This window comes from Hyla sarda, chromosome 4 (genome assembly GCF_029499605.1).
Source record: "Hyla sarda isolate aHylSar1 chromosome 4, aHylSar1.hap1, whole genome shotgun sequence".
Classification (NCBI taxonomy): domain Eukaryota; kingdom Metazoa; phylum Chordata; class Amphibia; order Anura; family Hylidae; genus Hyla; species Hyla sarda.
In genome coordinates, this window is record NC_079192.1 from 51112221 (window position 1) to 51127525 (window position 15305).

At 43.5% G+C, this 15305-nt stretch overlaps 1 protein-coding gene across 5 annotated transcripts in view; it reads left to right on the forward strand.

Annotated features, from left to right (window-relative positions):
- Positions 1-15305, forward strand: part of LOC130367907 (G protein-coupled receptor kinase 5-like) — a 94168-nt gene that overhangs the window by 23220 nt on the left and 55643 nt on the right. Inside the window, exon 1 of one of the 5 annotated variants that reach the window (XM_056570897.1) lies at positions 8875-8929. The exons of the other annotated variants lie outside the window; for them this stretch is intronic. Coding sequence (XP_056426872.1) covers positions 8890-8929 — 40 coding nt within the window. The 5' untranslated portion in view covers positions 8875-8889. Of the gene's footprint in view, positions 1-8874; positions 8930-15305 lie in introns of those variants that run through there. 5 annotated transcript variants of the gene reach the window in all.

Consider the following 15305-nt stretch of genomic DNA (forward strand, 5'->3'; position numbering starts at 1 on the left):
GTTCCTATTCTTCCTGGTTGATGTTTTAGTCACTTTTGAATGCTGGCGGTGCTTTCACTCTAGTGGTAGCATGAGACTGAGTCTACAACGCACACAAGTGGCTCAGGTAGTGCAGATCATCCAGGATGTCACATCAATGCGAGCTGCGGCAAGAAGGTTTGCTGTGTCTGTCAGCGTAGTGTTCAGAGCATGGAGGCGCTACCAGGAGACAGGCCAGTACATTAGGAGACGTGGAGGAGGCCGTAGGAGGGCTACAACCCAGCAGCAGGACCGCTACCTCCGCCTTAGTGCAAGGAGGAGCACTGCCAGAGCCCTGCACAAATGTACATGCCTCGCTACCCTTGACAAAGCTGACGTGTTCAGCGAAACGTCGCAGAGGCTATTAGTGGCATTTTTAGCTCAGCGATTTATGGGGGCATAAGACAATAAGGACTTGTTGCCAGTAGCAAGGGTTGCTAGACAGTAAGCATCCAGTAGCAAACGTACATCTGGACCAAAAACCCAATTAAAGTGAATAACTTATATTCACATATATAAATCGCCCATATCGCTGTAATTTTAACCTTTTGTGGGGTATATTTTAATAAGTAAATAATAAAGATAAAGTTTTAAGGGGGGTTCTAGTAAAGGGTTTTCCTCGCGAGGGGGCAACCCCTTTAAAGGTTGTTCATGATTTAATTGCCCTGTAACCTCCAGGGACGTATTTGTTGCTTTTGATTATGACAAATGTGCATGTGTCCACTCAAACGGTCAGAATCAGACTCCATGAGGGTGTTATGTGGGCCCGACGTCCACAGGTGGGGGTTAGTGGGATAAGTGTTTGATCGCAGGGGGTCCGACCACTTGGACACCCCGAGATCTCCCAAACGGGGCCCCGGCATTGCCGCGCTGTGCGCTGGCTAATACGCGTAGCGTCGACCTCTCAGGTCAACAGTACACCCCTCCCCAAGCCAGTACACCCCTCCCCAAACAGCTCTATGGTAGAGGCAGGGAGGCACGAACGCTGCATCCCCGCCTCTCCAATAAAACTACATGGAGGAGGTGTGTCGGCCGTGGCGTCATGCAGCAGCTGGCACACCTCTTGCATGGGAGAGCCGTGGCCCCGTGCAGGAGATCCTGGGAGATCCCGGCGTTCGGACCCCCCCCCCCCACGATCAAACACTTATCCCCTATCCTGTGGATATCACTGCAGATGTCCTTTTTAAGATTTTTAAATAGAAGTAATTTACAAATCTGTTTAACTTTCTGGAACCAGTTGATATGAAAAAAACCCTCAGATCCATGATGGGGATGGGCAGAGATTGAGGGAGAAGGGCTGAGCAATTTGTATAACACCCGTCTACTCTTTCTGCATAACCCCAGAGTTGGGCCGTAATTTTCTCCTGCTACTTCCACTGAAAAACAGCGGTTGACTATAATGGGTTACATCGGGACCCCCTGTTGCCCATTGTGCCCTGTCAAAATGACAGCTGTCAAACTCAAAAAAGAGTTTGACGGCCATTCTTGACGAGGAGCAACGGTAGTGTGACTGTAGCCTTAAACAGCATGACTTGAGGGTCTCCCAATATGCGTAACTTCCCCACTTCAGTTGCTTTTGACTCTCCCTACCACCTCGGGCTACTACAAACAGGCCTGAGGAGGGAAAATAGCCTGAAGGATCTAGCTGGGATGACCCCACTTAAACATCTAGAGGTGACATTATGCATTTCGGTGGGATTGGCTAACAATTTAGAGTATGTTGGTAGATGCTGTTCGACATGATTGGTCACATGAAAGTAGACAGTCAGTTCCTTAGACCTTTTTATATTCATGGTTAGAATATTCATAGCAGATATTCATAGCAGTATGTGATCTGGTATCCTAACAATGGTTGAAATCGGGTATGTCCCCTTAGGCACCGGTAGTGAAGGAGGCTTCTTTCCATCATTGGATGTCATCTCTTCCACCAGAGGGACTCTCTTCTTGGTGTCCTATAACTATTGAGCACCATGTGTTTCCTGTGTTTAGTTGATGACTTTGAGGTTTTCCAGCATGGTTCCTCATACTCCTGCAGATGCCTAGAAGTTTCCAAACATCCAGTTCTGGGATTGGACTGTGAAAGTCCATGCTATGTTTCGCCATCTATTTCCTGAATGTCGTCAACCTGTTTCCTCCATCCCTGTGACTGGTGTATGAGTCAGGTACCTGCACTTAAACAAGCTTTCCGTGTTAGTAATAAAAAAAAAGACAAAGGATTAAGTCTAAACTCTGTTGTCAAAACTGTTTAGATCTCAGAAAAGCTTCAACTAAAGAAACTCCGCAAGTCAGACGCGCACTTCTGGAAAAGTTAATAGTAGTCCTAAAATTCCCGAAAGTGGTGTACGTCACTGTGTATTGAAAAGGGATCTGGTTTTCAAAACCCATTATGAAATATCCTATGAGGGAATCCTGATGGGGAGTCTAACCATGCGTTATCCCTGCTGGTAGCCAGAGCAGAGAGTAGCTACAAAAATGGTCTACCTTTTTGGAGGACCCAAAACTTCCCTTTTATCTGGACAGTTTATAGCAGTGGTCTCTAAAAGTGTGGACCTCCAGATGTTAAGGGCTGTACGGGCATGCTGGGAGTTGAAGTTTTACAACATTTGGAGGTGCACACTTTGGAGACCACTGGTCTATTGATTTCAATAGAAACTGTGTAATACTACTTTTTACCTGTGGGAGTGCTATAGGGAAATACAACACTTGTATGCTACCACAGTTCATACCTGATCGTTGTGATTCACCTATTGTTTGCCTTAGCCCAGTGGTTCTCTTCTAACAAAACCGGATTGGGGTTGGTCAAATTGAACAATCCCTTTTTTTTAAATGGTACCTGTCATTACTAAAAATTTATATATTGTAGATTAGCCTATTTTAATTACTTTTCTAAAACACTTCTTAATAAAACTTTGTAACTTGTGTGTTAAATTAACCCCTAAAAGTTTGGCCACCAGGGGTCCTCCTTCTGGTCCGGCCAAAAGTCAGTAAATGCAGCTAGGACCTCAGCTCTGCACAGTGTATAGAGTGTATAGAGCTGAATCTCAGCTCCCTTTTAAGCGGAGCTGGACTGTAGAATCATGATGCCTTCAGTGCATAGTGCTAAATATTTTTGCACCCTTTTGCAGCTGCTGGGCGGAGCTTGACACACTGTAGCGTTCAGTGCAGAGCTGAAGGGGGCGGGGGGGGGGGATTGTGCAGCCTCAGCCAATCACAGACGATCACACACTGAACTGCTCTGGGCTGTGCGTAACGGTGAAGGAGCAAGTTCTTCCCAGCAGGGCTTCAGATGATGTCACAGCCTGCTGGGGAACGCCCCTGTCCAGTCTTTGAATTTGACTGAGACTGAGCAGAAAATACAGAGCAACATCAAGGTTGAAAACTAAAAAATAATATAAATAAAGGCAGGGGGTGGTTTATCATGATGGGGCAGTGAACTGGGGGGGATTATAAAATTTAACAAGATCATGACAGGTACTCTTTAAGCCGACCTTTATTAGGGTTTATCAGCTTCAAAATGTCTTAACGCTTCAGTATTAGATGATTATTTGGCAGATTGGTAAGGATCTGAGGGCCGGTTCTTTCCCATCACATTTTAGGACTACATCGCCATTGGGATACTGGTAAAACAGATTTTTTGATGTACACCATGGCCCAATTGCTCCACTGGTGGTCCACTGGGATTATATCATTTCAGTGTAGGATCTTTCTACAGAAACATTACTGATCCTATTCCAGAGAAGCAGAGGGTCCCCCCTTGTTGCTCTACAAGCCCTTTAGTTGTGCTATTAAATAGGAATCTCTAGATACTCAGGGTCCATGCACGCTACAGAATCTCCGTCCAGACAGTGGAGTCCCCGATGGCAGCCGGCGCCGGCTGAATTAGTAGGCATTAGGACCATGCGAACATTGCCAGTCCCCATAGCTGGCAATGCATTCCGCTCTGTAATCAAACAATAGAAGGATCATGTTCATTCTTTCATTGGGAAGAGGTCTTTCCTTGTTTTATGATGTTGGGAAAAACGAATTCTAGATAGATCCAGGGATGGCGTCATATTGATGTAGATGAGGCATAGAAACACATAAGGGAATGGTAATTTCTGCTCTTTTAAGTTAAAATAAACATCCCCTATGAATAGTGCAGCACTTGCTTTGATGTTGTTGGTGGCGCATAAATTTAGAGCTGGTTTTTCCAAATAATTAAAAAAAATAATGAAGTGGAGCTGTATTATTCTCTACACTTGTATTTTATTTTTTATGCAGGTTTTTTTTATCTGTCAAATTGCAAAATCAATTATTTTTTATGCAGCTTTATAGGGAAAAAGTGTGTGTGTGTGTGTGTGTGTGTATGTATATATATTATAATACAAGGTGTGATGTGAGTCGTGATGGACTTAAAGGAGTAGTCCAGTGGTGACCCAGTGGTGAATAACTTATCCCCTATCCTAAGGACATCACACCCGCCCCCTCAATGCAAGTCTATGGGAGGGGGCGTGACAGCCGTCAAGCCCCCTCCCATAGACTTGCATTGACGGGTGGGGTGTGACATCATGAGGGGGCGGGGCTATGACGTCATGAGCTCCCGGCGTTGGCTCCAGCATTCTGAACAGTTTGTTCCAAACACTGAGCAGCGGAGTACCCCTTTTTGATGAGCCTTTTGCACTGCTCAATGGTTGTACAGGCCGTGCTGTATGCATGATAGCTGAATTTCCACGCCTCCACTGAAATAGATGACTTGTCAATTCTTTCAGCAGATTCCGCTCGGAAATAAATTGGCGCCTATGGAGATGGCGCATTTCTGATTGTTCCTAGCGCCGGCAGAACATTCAATGTCCTGCCAATGGAGTGTCTGCCAGGAAATTATCTGGGTGGACATTCCACAAAAATCCGCCGTGTGAACACGGTTGTTAGGGCCTCCTGATCTCCGTGATCAGCTGATCACTGCATCTTTTACATGGGCAATAATCAATCCTGTCCACTGCTAAGTGCCCCATATAAAGCCCCTTTACACACTAGAATTCATAGCAAGAAAAGTTATTATAATTTTTTTCCTCTCTCTTGGACCAGGTTTGTGTAGCCCTTGCCCCGTGCCTCTTTGCTCTTCAGGCTGTTGTGGGTTCTGTACCATCTGGCATCACATCTCGTGCCAAATGAAATCTGATTTCACCCAGCAGTTTATCCCTCTAAATTCACTTGTTCCATTTCCCTTTAATCTCATCTGTCTGTTATTTGCAGCATAAAAAAAAGCCGCTTATTTCTCTGGATGGTCGGAGTTTGTCTTCTAGGTCCTTGTATAAAAATGAATCTGGTGCCCGTGTTTGCGTAGTTAGTAAATGTCGTTCTTTTGAACTTCATTTTGCATTTAATGGACCCAAAATTCTGTGCTTATTTCTCATATTTATTTAATTATATTTTTCTTAAATTATCTTTATTATATTTAGTTATTAAAAAAAATATTATTTAATTTTATTAATTTTATATTCATTTGTTTAATTGTATTATTACTAACAATATAGTACTACTAATTTAATTATTATTATTTTTTTGGTCTAGAACATTGAGCCAACTTGTATCAAAATATTCATCAATAATTTTTTTTAAATATATATATATATATATATATATATATATATATATATATATAAATATATATATATATATATATATAAATTTTTTTTTTTGCTTTTTTTTTTTTGCTTTTGCTGTCCTATAAGTAAAGGGGTTATCCCAATATTAAAACAATGGCCTATCTACAGGATTAAAATCTGATAGGTGGGGACCTCCGCTGGTTATCAGTGTTGGGCTCTCTCGTCCTGCTCAGTCACTACCCTATTCATTTGCATTCGGACTGCTGAAGATAGCCAAGTACTTAGATTAGCTGTATCTTTCAAAGCCCTATAGCAAGTATCCGTTACCGAACATACGCTCTGCTGCTCCATTCGATTGAGGGTCAAGGAGCCTCCATTCTCATGATTGGTGTAGGGGTCCTAGTGGCATGACCTTCATCAGTCAAAATTCTGTGTATAGGGGATATGTTTTATTTTTGGGATAACCCTTTTGAAGGTGTAGTCCAGCTTAGAAAAATGTATGTGTCAGATCATGGGGGGGGGGGTCCGACCGCTGGGGCCCCCTGCGATCTTCTGTACGGAGCCACTGCTCTCCTCCTGCATGGTGCTGTGTCGACCACCACATGAAGCTTTGATCAACACTGCCCCTCCATGCATCTCTATGGTAGAGCCGGAGATACCCGGGCACAGAATTTCAACTCTCCTATAGAGATAAATGGAGGTAGTGTGCCGACCCTGCTCTGTGCAGGAGGAAAGCCGCGGCACCAGGTAGGTGATCGCGTGGGGGTCCCAGCTGTCAGACCTTCCGCGATCTGACACTTATGTTATACTCTGGATAGGGAATACATTTTTCTGTATAGTTTAAAAAAAATGGTAAAATAGCATGTATGCAGGTCATGGGCTTGGCTTTGGTTGATTTGGTTAGGGTCCTAGGAGCCAATCTTAAGAGTAGGGGTCCCGATTAGAAAAGTCACTGTCACATACTAGCAGTCAATGGGGAAACCGGAAACAAACAACTGAGCAGGATTCTGATTTTTACAGATTTAATTGTAGTCCATAAAACTATGATATGTAGGAAATAAAAATCCCCTTCGTAGCTCATTGGACTGTCTAGGGATTACCGTATATAAGGTGTAACTATTGTCTCTCCCATCCTTCTTCCTTTGCCTTCTTCCACACGTAATGCTGTTCTGTGCTTATTGCCAGCCTCAGCGGCAATGTGATGGGCCTGGGCACCAGGAAGAAGTACGGGCCAGTTACATCACACTAATGTGCAACATGTCACTGGCAGAGGCGATAAGTTTAGCGCAGTTCAACGTGTTGTGCCCAAGAATGCAGAAAAAGACAGAGGCTGAAAGATAGGGGAGCAGCAGGAAATAAGTAAAGTTAATTTTGTTGTTGCAGAATGGGGGAGGGGTGGACGTTGGATAACTCCCTATTTAAGTGCACTTGTCATTAAAAAAACAAACAAACCTTAACTGATCAAGGAGACCTGTTTTGATCCCCACAGATCAGTAGAAGCAAGTGGTGACGCGCTTCACTCCTTGGCTGACAGTGATCTCCATCCTGCGACCCCATTATTAGTTTACGGTGCTGTCCAGAGAAGTTGGATGAAGACCTCTACAAAGGAAGTAAAGCCCACCACAGCTTGCTTCTCTTGTTCTAATAATCAATAGGGGTCTAAGCACTAAGACCACGAGTGGTCAAAACGTATAAAAATAAATAAGTAAAAAAAAAAAAGTTTTTATGAAATGGAAGGTACACTAGAAGTCCTCTGGTGCCACCTTAGGACATATAGATAGATAGATAGATAGATATATATATATATATATATATATATATATATATATATATATATACTCATAGATCACCTGAGGGTGATCCAATAAAACCCTTAATTTCCCATATATATTCCTAAATAATCTTTTATTAGTACCACAAAAAGTACCACAAAAAGGAATACTTCTTTTTATGTGCCCGGGCCGGCTCCTGTGTATGGCTGCAGGCGGGGGCCGGCCAGAGCATATAAAAACTAATACTGTATACTAAAAACCAGGGGGCCTCCAGCTGTTGTGAAACTACAACTCCAATATTTTTTGGGGAGCTGTCTAATATTTTTTGGGGAGCTGCCTACTATTGTGGGGGGAACTGCCTACTATTGTGGGGTGAGGTGCATAATATTGTGGGGGGAGGTGCATAATATTGTGGGGGGAGGTGCATAATATTGTGGGGGAGCTGCCTACTATTGTGGGGGAGCTGCCTACTAATGTGGGGGAACTCCCGACCTAATGTGGGGGAGCTGGCAATCTAATGTGGGGGAATCTAATGAGCGGAGCGCTGCATTTTACCAGAAGACGGGGAGTAGTCATTTTCGGTTTCGGTATCTGTTTCGGCCGGACATTTTTTTTTTTTTTTTCGATTTCGTTTCGGTTCTGAAATTTCCATTTCGGTGCACCTCTATATATATTAAATTATATATATATATATATATATATATATATATTTAAAAAAAATGTTATCAACTGGTGCCAGAAACAGATTTGTAAATTACTGTCCAGAGCAGGAGAGTTTTGCTATGGGGACTTTCTCCTGCTCTGGACAGTTCCTGACACAGACAGAGGTGTCAGCAGAGAGCACTGTGGTCAGACTGGAAAGAAATTCAAAAAGATAAGAACTTCCTGTGGATCATACAGCAGCTAAGTACTGGAAGGATTAAGATTTTTAAATAGTCATTTACAAATCTATTTAAGGTTCTGGCACCAGTGGATTTAAAAAAAAAAGTTTTTTCACCGGAGTACCCTTTTTAAGGCTTTAAACAACCCACTAATATAGAAAGCATGCGTGGCATGAGTGTACAAAGTTGGTATCTTTGTTTTGCTCAGGCCAATACCCCAGGGTGGCATTGTAGTAGTGTCTGAGGACACTTTGGGGGAGATTTATGCAAACCTTTCCAAAGGAAAAGTTGCCTATAGCAACCAATCAGATCGCTTCTTTCATTTTGCAGAGGCCTTGTTAAAAATGAAAGCAGCAAACTGGTTGCTATGGGCAACTGGGCAATTGGTTCGCTTTCATTTTTAACAAGGCCTCTGCAAAATGAAAGAAGCGATCTGATTGGTTGCTATGGGCAACGGAGCAACTTTTCCTTTGCACAGGTTTTGATAAATCTCCCCCTTGGACCCTTGAGACAGGCCCTTTTCCCAGAATGCAGTCCTCCAGAGATGGGACTGTAGTGCCATGTGAGGTCTTGGAAGGGAGCGTTGGATTATGATGCGTAGACGCAGTTGAAGCCCCGCCGTCTTATCGCTCCATGATGTTTATGACTCTGGGGCTGGTAGAAGCCAAAACCTGTAGTTAATTCTTCTGCCTCTTAATCCAGTCTTGAGGCGTCTTATGTTCCGCTCAGTGGTTTTAGTTGAAGCTTTAGTGTAACATCTGTGATTTCATCTGGAATCCTCTGGTCACAGTAATAGGGCGGCGGGCTCTGACGGGATACGGGATGACAAGGGGCTTAACTTCGTGACTGCACATTGAAGCCAAATGGGTCAAAATGGAATGTTTGCATAGAATTTCCTCTGTAGTATTCAGCAGCTAATAAGTACAGGAAGGATTAAGATTTTTTAATAGAAGTAATTTACAAATATGTTTAACTTTCTGCCAGCAGTTGATTTAAAAGAAAAAAGGTTTTCACCGGAGTACCCCTTTAAAGGGGTTCCCAACTGCCCTGCAGTTCTGAGCTCCGTTCGCAGCGTCCGGAGTAATCATTCATTCATTACTCCGGACGCTGTGTGCGGGCTTCCGTGTTCGAGGCCGCCCCCTGGTAATGTGACGTCACGCCTGCCCCCTCAACGAAAGTCTATGGGAAGGGGCCGCTGTCAAGCCCCCTTCCCATAGACTTTCGTTGAGGGGGTGGGCGTGACGTCACGAGTGGGCGGCCTCGAACAGGGAAGCCCGCACACAGCGTTAGGAGTAATGAACGTCGCTGCGAGCGGAGCTCCGGTAGCCAGGGCAGTGGAGAACCCCTTTACTCATTCAAAACAAAAAATGTATGGTAAAAAAACACAACAACAAAAAAATTCACAGTGTGAACGGAGTCTAAAAAATTGAGATTTGGAAATCCGCTGCTGCGAGCAGACGCACAGGGCTACCAGGCCACAGCAGGGAGCTTGCTCTAGAGTAGTGGTCTCAAACGGTGGCCCTCCAGAGGATGCAAAGCTTCAACTCCCAGCATGCCCGGACAGCCAACGGCAAGTGGTGCCAGAAAGTTAAACAGATTTGTAAATTACTTCTATTAAAAAAATCTTAATCCCTCCAGTACTTATCATCTGCTGTATACTACAGAGGAAGTTCTTTTCTTTTTGAATTTCTTTTCTGTCTGACCACAGTGCTCTCTGCTGACACCTCTGTCCATGTCAGGAACTGTCCAGAGTACGAACAAATCTCCATAGCAAACCTCTCCTGTTCTGGACACTTCCTGACATGGACAGAGGTGTCAGCAGAGAGCACTGTGATCAGACTGGAATGAACTACACAACTTCCTCTGGAACATACAGCATCTGAAAAGTACTGGAAGGGTTTAGATTTTTAAATAGAAGCAATGTACAAATCTGTTTAACTTTCTGGCACCAGTTCATTGAAAATTTTATTTTTTCCAGTGGAGTACTCCTTTAAAGGGTACCTCTCATCAAATAAACTTTTGATATATTTTAGATTAATGAATGTTGAATAACTTTCCAATAGCATGCTAATGAAAAATATGCTTCTTTCTATTGTATTTTTCCCGATCAGTCCTGTCAGCAAGCATTTATGACTCATGCTGGAGTCCTAAACACTCAGAGCTGCCAGCCTGCTTTGTTCACAACCAAACAGGCTGTGAACAAAGCAGGCTGGCAGCTCTGAGTGTTCTCCTTTGTGAACAAAGCAGACTGACAGCTCGTAGTGTTTAGGACTCCAGCATGAGTCTGAAATGCTTGCTGCCAGGACTGGTAGGGAGACCCCTAGTGGTCATTTCTTCAAAGTGGAAAATGAAATAGAAAGAAGCATATTTTTTAATAACATGCAATTGTGAAGTTATTCTGCATACATTAATCTATAATATATCAAAAGTTTTTTTTGATGAGAGGTACCCTTTAAGGAGAGAGAATAAATTGTAAAACCTCTTTTATTTGTGGTGAGAAGCTGGTGTAAAGCGGGACCCTCATTTGAATGCTTTTTTATAAACTTCTCAGGAGTGGTTGGAGAAAACCGCACAGTAGGCAAAAGTACCGAGCAATTTTACTGATGATTTACGTGTATTCAAATGTCCTAATCCAGTGGCGAGAATAGTCAAAGAACAACCTGTCCCCACTGATGTATCGCAGGCTCACTGCTGTGGCTGGGAGGATAACCACACTTTTTATGAGCCCATTTGAGGACATAACCCATTCAAATCACCTAAGCCATCAATCAATCATTGTCCACATACATTGGGGGGTATTTATCAATTTTGCCTGTTGACCGTTTCTTTTTACCCTTTTTTTTTCACTTTGGTTTTCGTGGACATGCACCAAATTTATCATTTGGTGCAAGTTGTTAGTAATTTTATTTTTAACTTTGTTACTTTAGTGCAGTGGTTTTCAACCTGCGGACCTCCAGTTCCACTTTCCCTACACTCTCTCTGATCCTTACAGTCACTTTCCCTACACTCTCTCTGATCCTTACACTTTCCCTACACTCTCTCTGATCCTTACACTTTCCCTACACTCTCTCTGATCCTTGCACCCTCTCCGGTCCTTGCGCCCCCCCCCCCCCTCAGCTGTTGCAAAACTACAACTTCCAGCATGCCCGGACAGCCTTTGGCTGTCCGGGCATGTTGGGAGTTGTAGTTTTGCAGCAGCTGGAGTTCAGCAGTTAAGACACCACCGCTGTATGTACCCATTGGTACACGTTATAGTGTTGTTTGTTTTATATTTATAGCCTATATAATCACCATACCTAGTTTATACTCACCGGTCCAGTGTTATTTATATTTTATTCTGCAATAAAAAAAAATTCCTTTAAGGAAAAGATGGTAAGTGCAATCAGACATTCCTCCTCAAGCCACAGAAATGCCAGTATCCCCCCCTTTACCCTGTCTACATGGTGTAAACCTTCGGTACACATTGTGGTAAGTCCTCCGCCTATGCTTTCCATGTTGTGGCCTCTATTACACATTGTGGTGTAATCCCCCCCCCCCCCCTCCGGCCTTTGTCGGCTATGACCTCTATTACACACTGCGGTACACGACCCCACCCTGAGGCCTGTGCCGTGTTCTTAAATGTTGCGGTGTACGTCTCGGCTCTGCTGTGTTATGTCCTGCTCCTCGCAGCGCTGCTGACTTTGGCACGTGCCCAGTTTTGTGTCATGAGCTCTGACTTCATTCCAGAAGGAAACATTTGTGCTACGATAACACAATCAGACTGGTTACCCGCTGTTCAATTGGATTTCTTCATTTAATATTTACTTTCGGTAGGGCAATTAAATGAAAATAAACAATGTAGCCGTAAGCTGTGCCAAGGTTACCACGAAAGGTGCCATGAGCATACAAAGCCCTGGACCGATGCCCTTTCCTTAACTCTAGATCGCCGTGCATTTCGTTGGTAAACTTTACCTTGGCCATATGTTGTAGGAAGGTTCACAACTAACATAAAGCACATGTAACAGGACCCTGAATGTGTAAAATATAGACAATCTTATCAACACTGCATGTCCTATATCATGTGAAAAGAAGTCTTGTGTGTTCCACTTTTCCCCCATATAATTTGCTGGGAGGGAGCTTGCTGGACAGAAACCTCCCCCCTACTGCTCTAGTGGAGACCAAGCAAGCTAAAGGTTGCCTAAGGTTAGGTTTACAAGGCTGTTTGCATCCGACCCGTTGCATCCGATCAGCTTTTTATCTTTTATTTTGAGCCGATCGGACCCTAAAATGGGTTGGATGCAAACTGCTACTACGGGGTCCCGATGGACCCCATTTACTTGCATTGGGTCCATCTGTGATCCGGTTATTTTACAGGAATCTAGCGGAGAAAAAAAAGTAGTACTTGCACAATTTTTTTCTCCACTAAACTCCCGTCCTTCTGGCAGGATTGCCGACGGAACTCCAAATAACGGAGTCCGACGGAAACGTGAGCGAGACCTAACATGATATCACTTGTGTGCTATGAATGGAGATGAGGGATAGGACACTGCTAGACTCTTTGGGCGTTCATAATGGGAATTTAAAAGTCAACATACCTGGTCCCTTTTTTCCACCCAAGTCTTTTGTTGGGGGAGAGTCAAGAGGCCCCCATATACATTAGACAGTCCTGTGGAAATCATCTGTTTCTGCCAAGGTTTTTATGGACAAAAGTATTGGAACACCTTCGGATTTCACCAACAGGAGCTTTGAAGGAGAAGTCCTGTTTAGGAAAATGTATCCCCTATCTAAAGGAAAGGGGATAAGTGTCTTATTGGTGCTTTGGTGATTTTCATGCTCTATATATCTCAGCACTCTGTAACTCTTCTCTGTAACTTTGCATGGTCTCCACTTCATGGCGGATTTGCTGCTGTTCCTAAATACTTCTCAATAATATCAACCACAGCTGATGGTGGAAGATCTAGGAGGGGACAGTATAGGGTACTGACTTGTTGCAGCGGTGGCTCCTATTACAGGACCATGGGGGTATCAATCAGCTTTATAGGACGATTGATTCTTTTATAAATGAACTGTCTATAAAAGCAATAACGTTGGTCTGGACTGGATGCTATGCATCTGAGGCCATGGGACGGCATTATACACCTGAGTAGGAGTTGGAGCCCTTTACGGTCCATATAGTGTTTGTTTGCCTCTAGTCGTGTAGATACATGTATTTCTCTAGAGACTTTTGTGTTCAGTGTCCCTTCTAAAGCCCTGTGTACATATGAGCTATTTATAGACTGTATGCAAAATGCTGTATACACACAGTGTATATAGGATACTCGCCCCGCCCTGCGCCTCACCAGATTGACTTGTAACCTGATTTTGATCTCTTACAAAACATGAAAGTGAAATTGCGGTGTCAAAAATAGCAACCTCTGTTTAACCAGTCTGACAACCATACAATCCCCGTCAAGGCTCTGCCATTCATTCCTAGCGTTCAGTGCATGCCTGTTCACAGGTTACGGATTTGCTATGGGCAGATCTGACGTGGTTGTTCCACAGAAATCTGAGGCCGAACACTTTGATTTTTGCAAAGAAGCACCAGAAGTTACCCTTTATTTTTTTTTTCTTCTTTTTGCTGAGTGGAATCTGTACAAAAAATTGGCAAACCCTGTGCAGAAAATGTCCCATACATATAAGCGCGGTTGCACAAACCCTATTGTGCATCGTACAGATTGTAGAGTCTCTGCATGTCTTGGCACCCTTACATTCCTAAGAGATTCACGGTCACTATGCTGGATCAATTTTCAAACAGATCCAACCTCATTGGAGTTGGTAATGACTATACTATTGGCTTTAGGCGCTGTTCACCATCGACCTCAGCAGTGGCATTGACCCGATGACTTAATGGGTTATATTACGTTGTGTGTCATTTTGATATGAAAAAGAACATTTCACTCTGGGTTATTCTTCCCATCAAATCTGAAGGAATTATCATTAGGGGCTCTGAAAAATCTTCCACATGTGCTAGTGTGAACACAACTTTATTCTTGCGATTTAAAAGAAAAAAAACATCTAAAGACTCTTGATGGGAAAAATGTTAGCATAGTATATGAAGTATGGAAAAAAAATGATATAAAAAGAACACCATAGAAAAACACTTAATATTATAGATACACACATAGTTATATATAGAGAAAAAAATATTTATTCTTCCTCCTCTGCCTCTTCTTCCACCACCTCTGCCTCTGTTTGATCCTCCTCCACCTCTGTTTCCTCCACTTCTTCCATCTCTTCCTCCTCCGTCTCTTCTTCTGCCACCTCTGCCTCTTCCTGTTCTTCTTCTTCTTCCTCCTCTGCCTCTTCTTCTTCTGCCTCTTCTTCCTGTTCTTCTTCTTCCTCCTCTGCCTCTTCTTCTTCCGCCTCTTCTTCCTCTTCCACCTCCTCTTCCGCCTCCACCTCTTCTTCTTCCTCTTCTTCTTCCTCCTCCGCCTCTTCTTCCTCCTCCTCCGCCTCTTCTTCCTCCTCCTCCTCCTCCTCTTCTTCCTCCTCCTCCGCCTCTTCTTCCTCCTCCTCCGCCTCTTCTTCTTCCTCCTCCTCCGCGTCTTCTTCCTTCTCCTCTTCCTCCGTGTCTTCTTCCTTCTCCTCTTCCTCCTCCTCCTCAGACTCTTCTTCCTCCTCCTCCGCCTCTTCTTCCTCCTCCTTTGCTTCCCCCTCCCCTCCTTTTTTTACTTTTTTTGTCTGTTATGTCCATACATTTTCATTAATAGTCTGAATGTAAACTTTCCATGAAGTCCAGCCTGTATAAGACTTCCTCACCATAGGAGACCCGTATGTTTTATTCTGTGCTCCAGTAGGATTGATATAATGGTTTTACAGAAAGGTTAGAAGTTTCCTCCTTACCAAGGAATTTTTGTCTACAGATTATTATTATTATTATTCCTAATATCAGACTGTGAATTCCACTCTCCTTTCGTCATGAGTCTATATTCAGCATGTTTCCTCAAGATAATTCTGATCACTGCGGAGCTTTGCCAGTTTCCCGGGATGTGCTTGTTATGGGGCGGACACAGGCCGCGGGCAGGAAACCT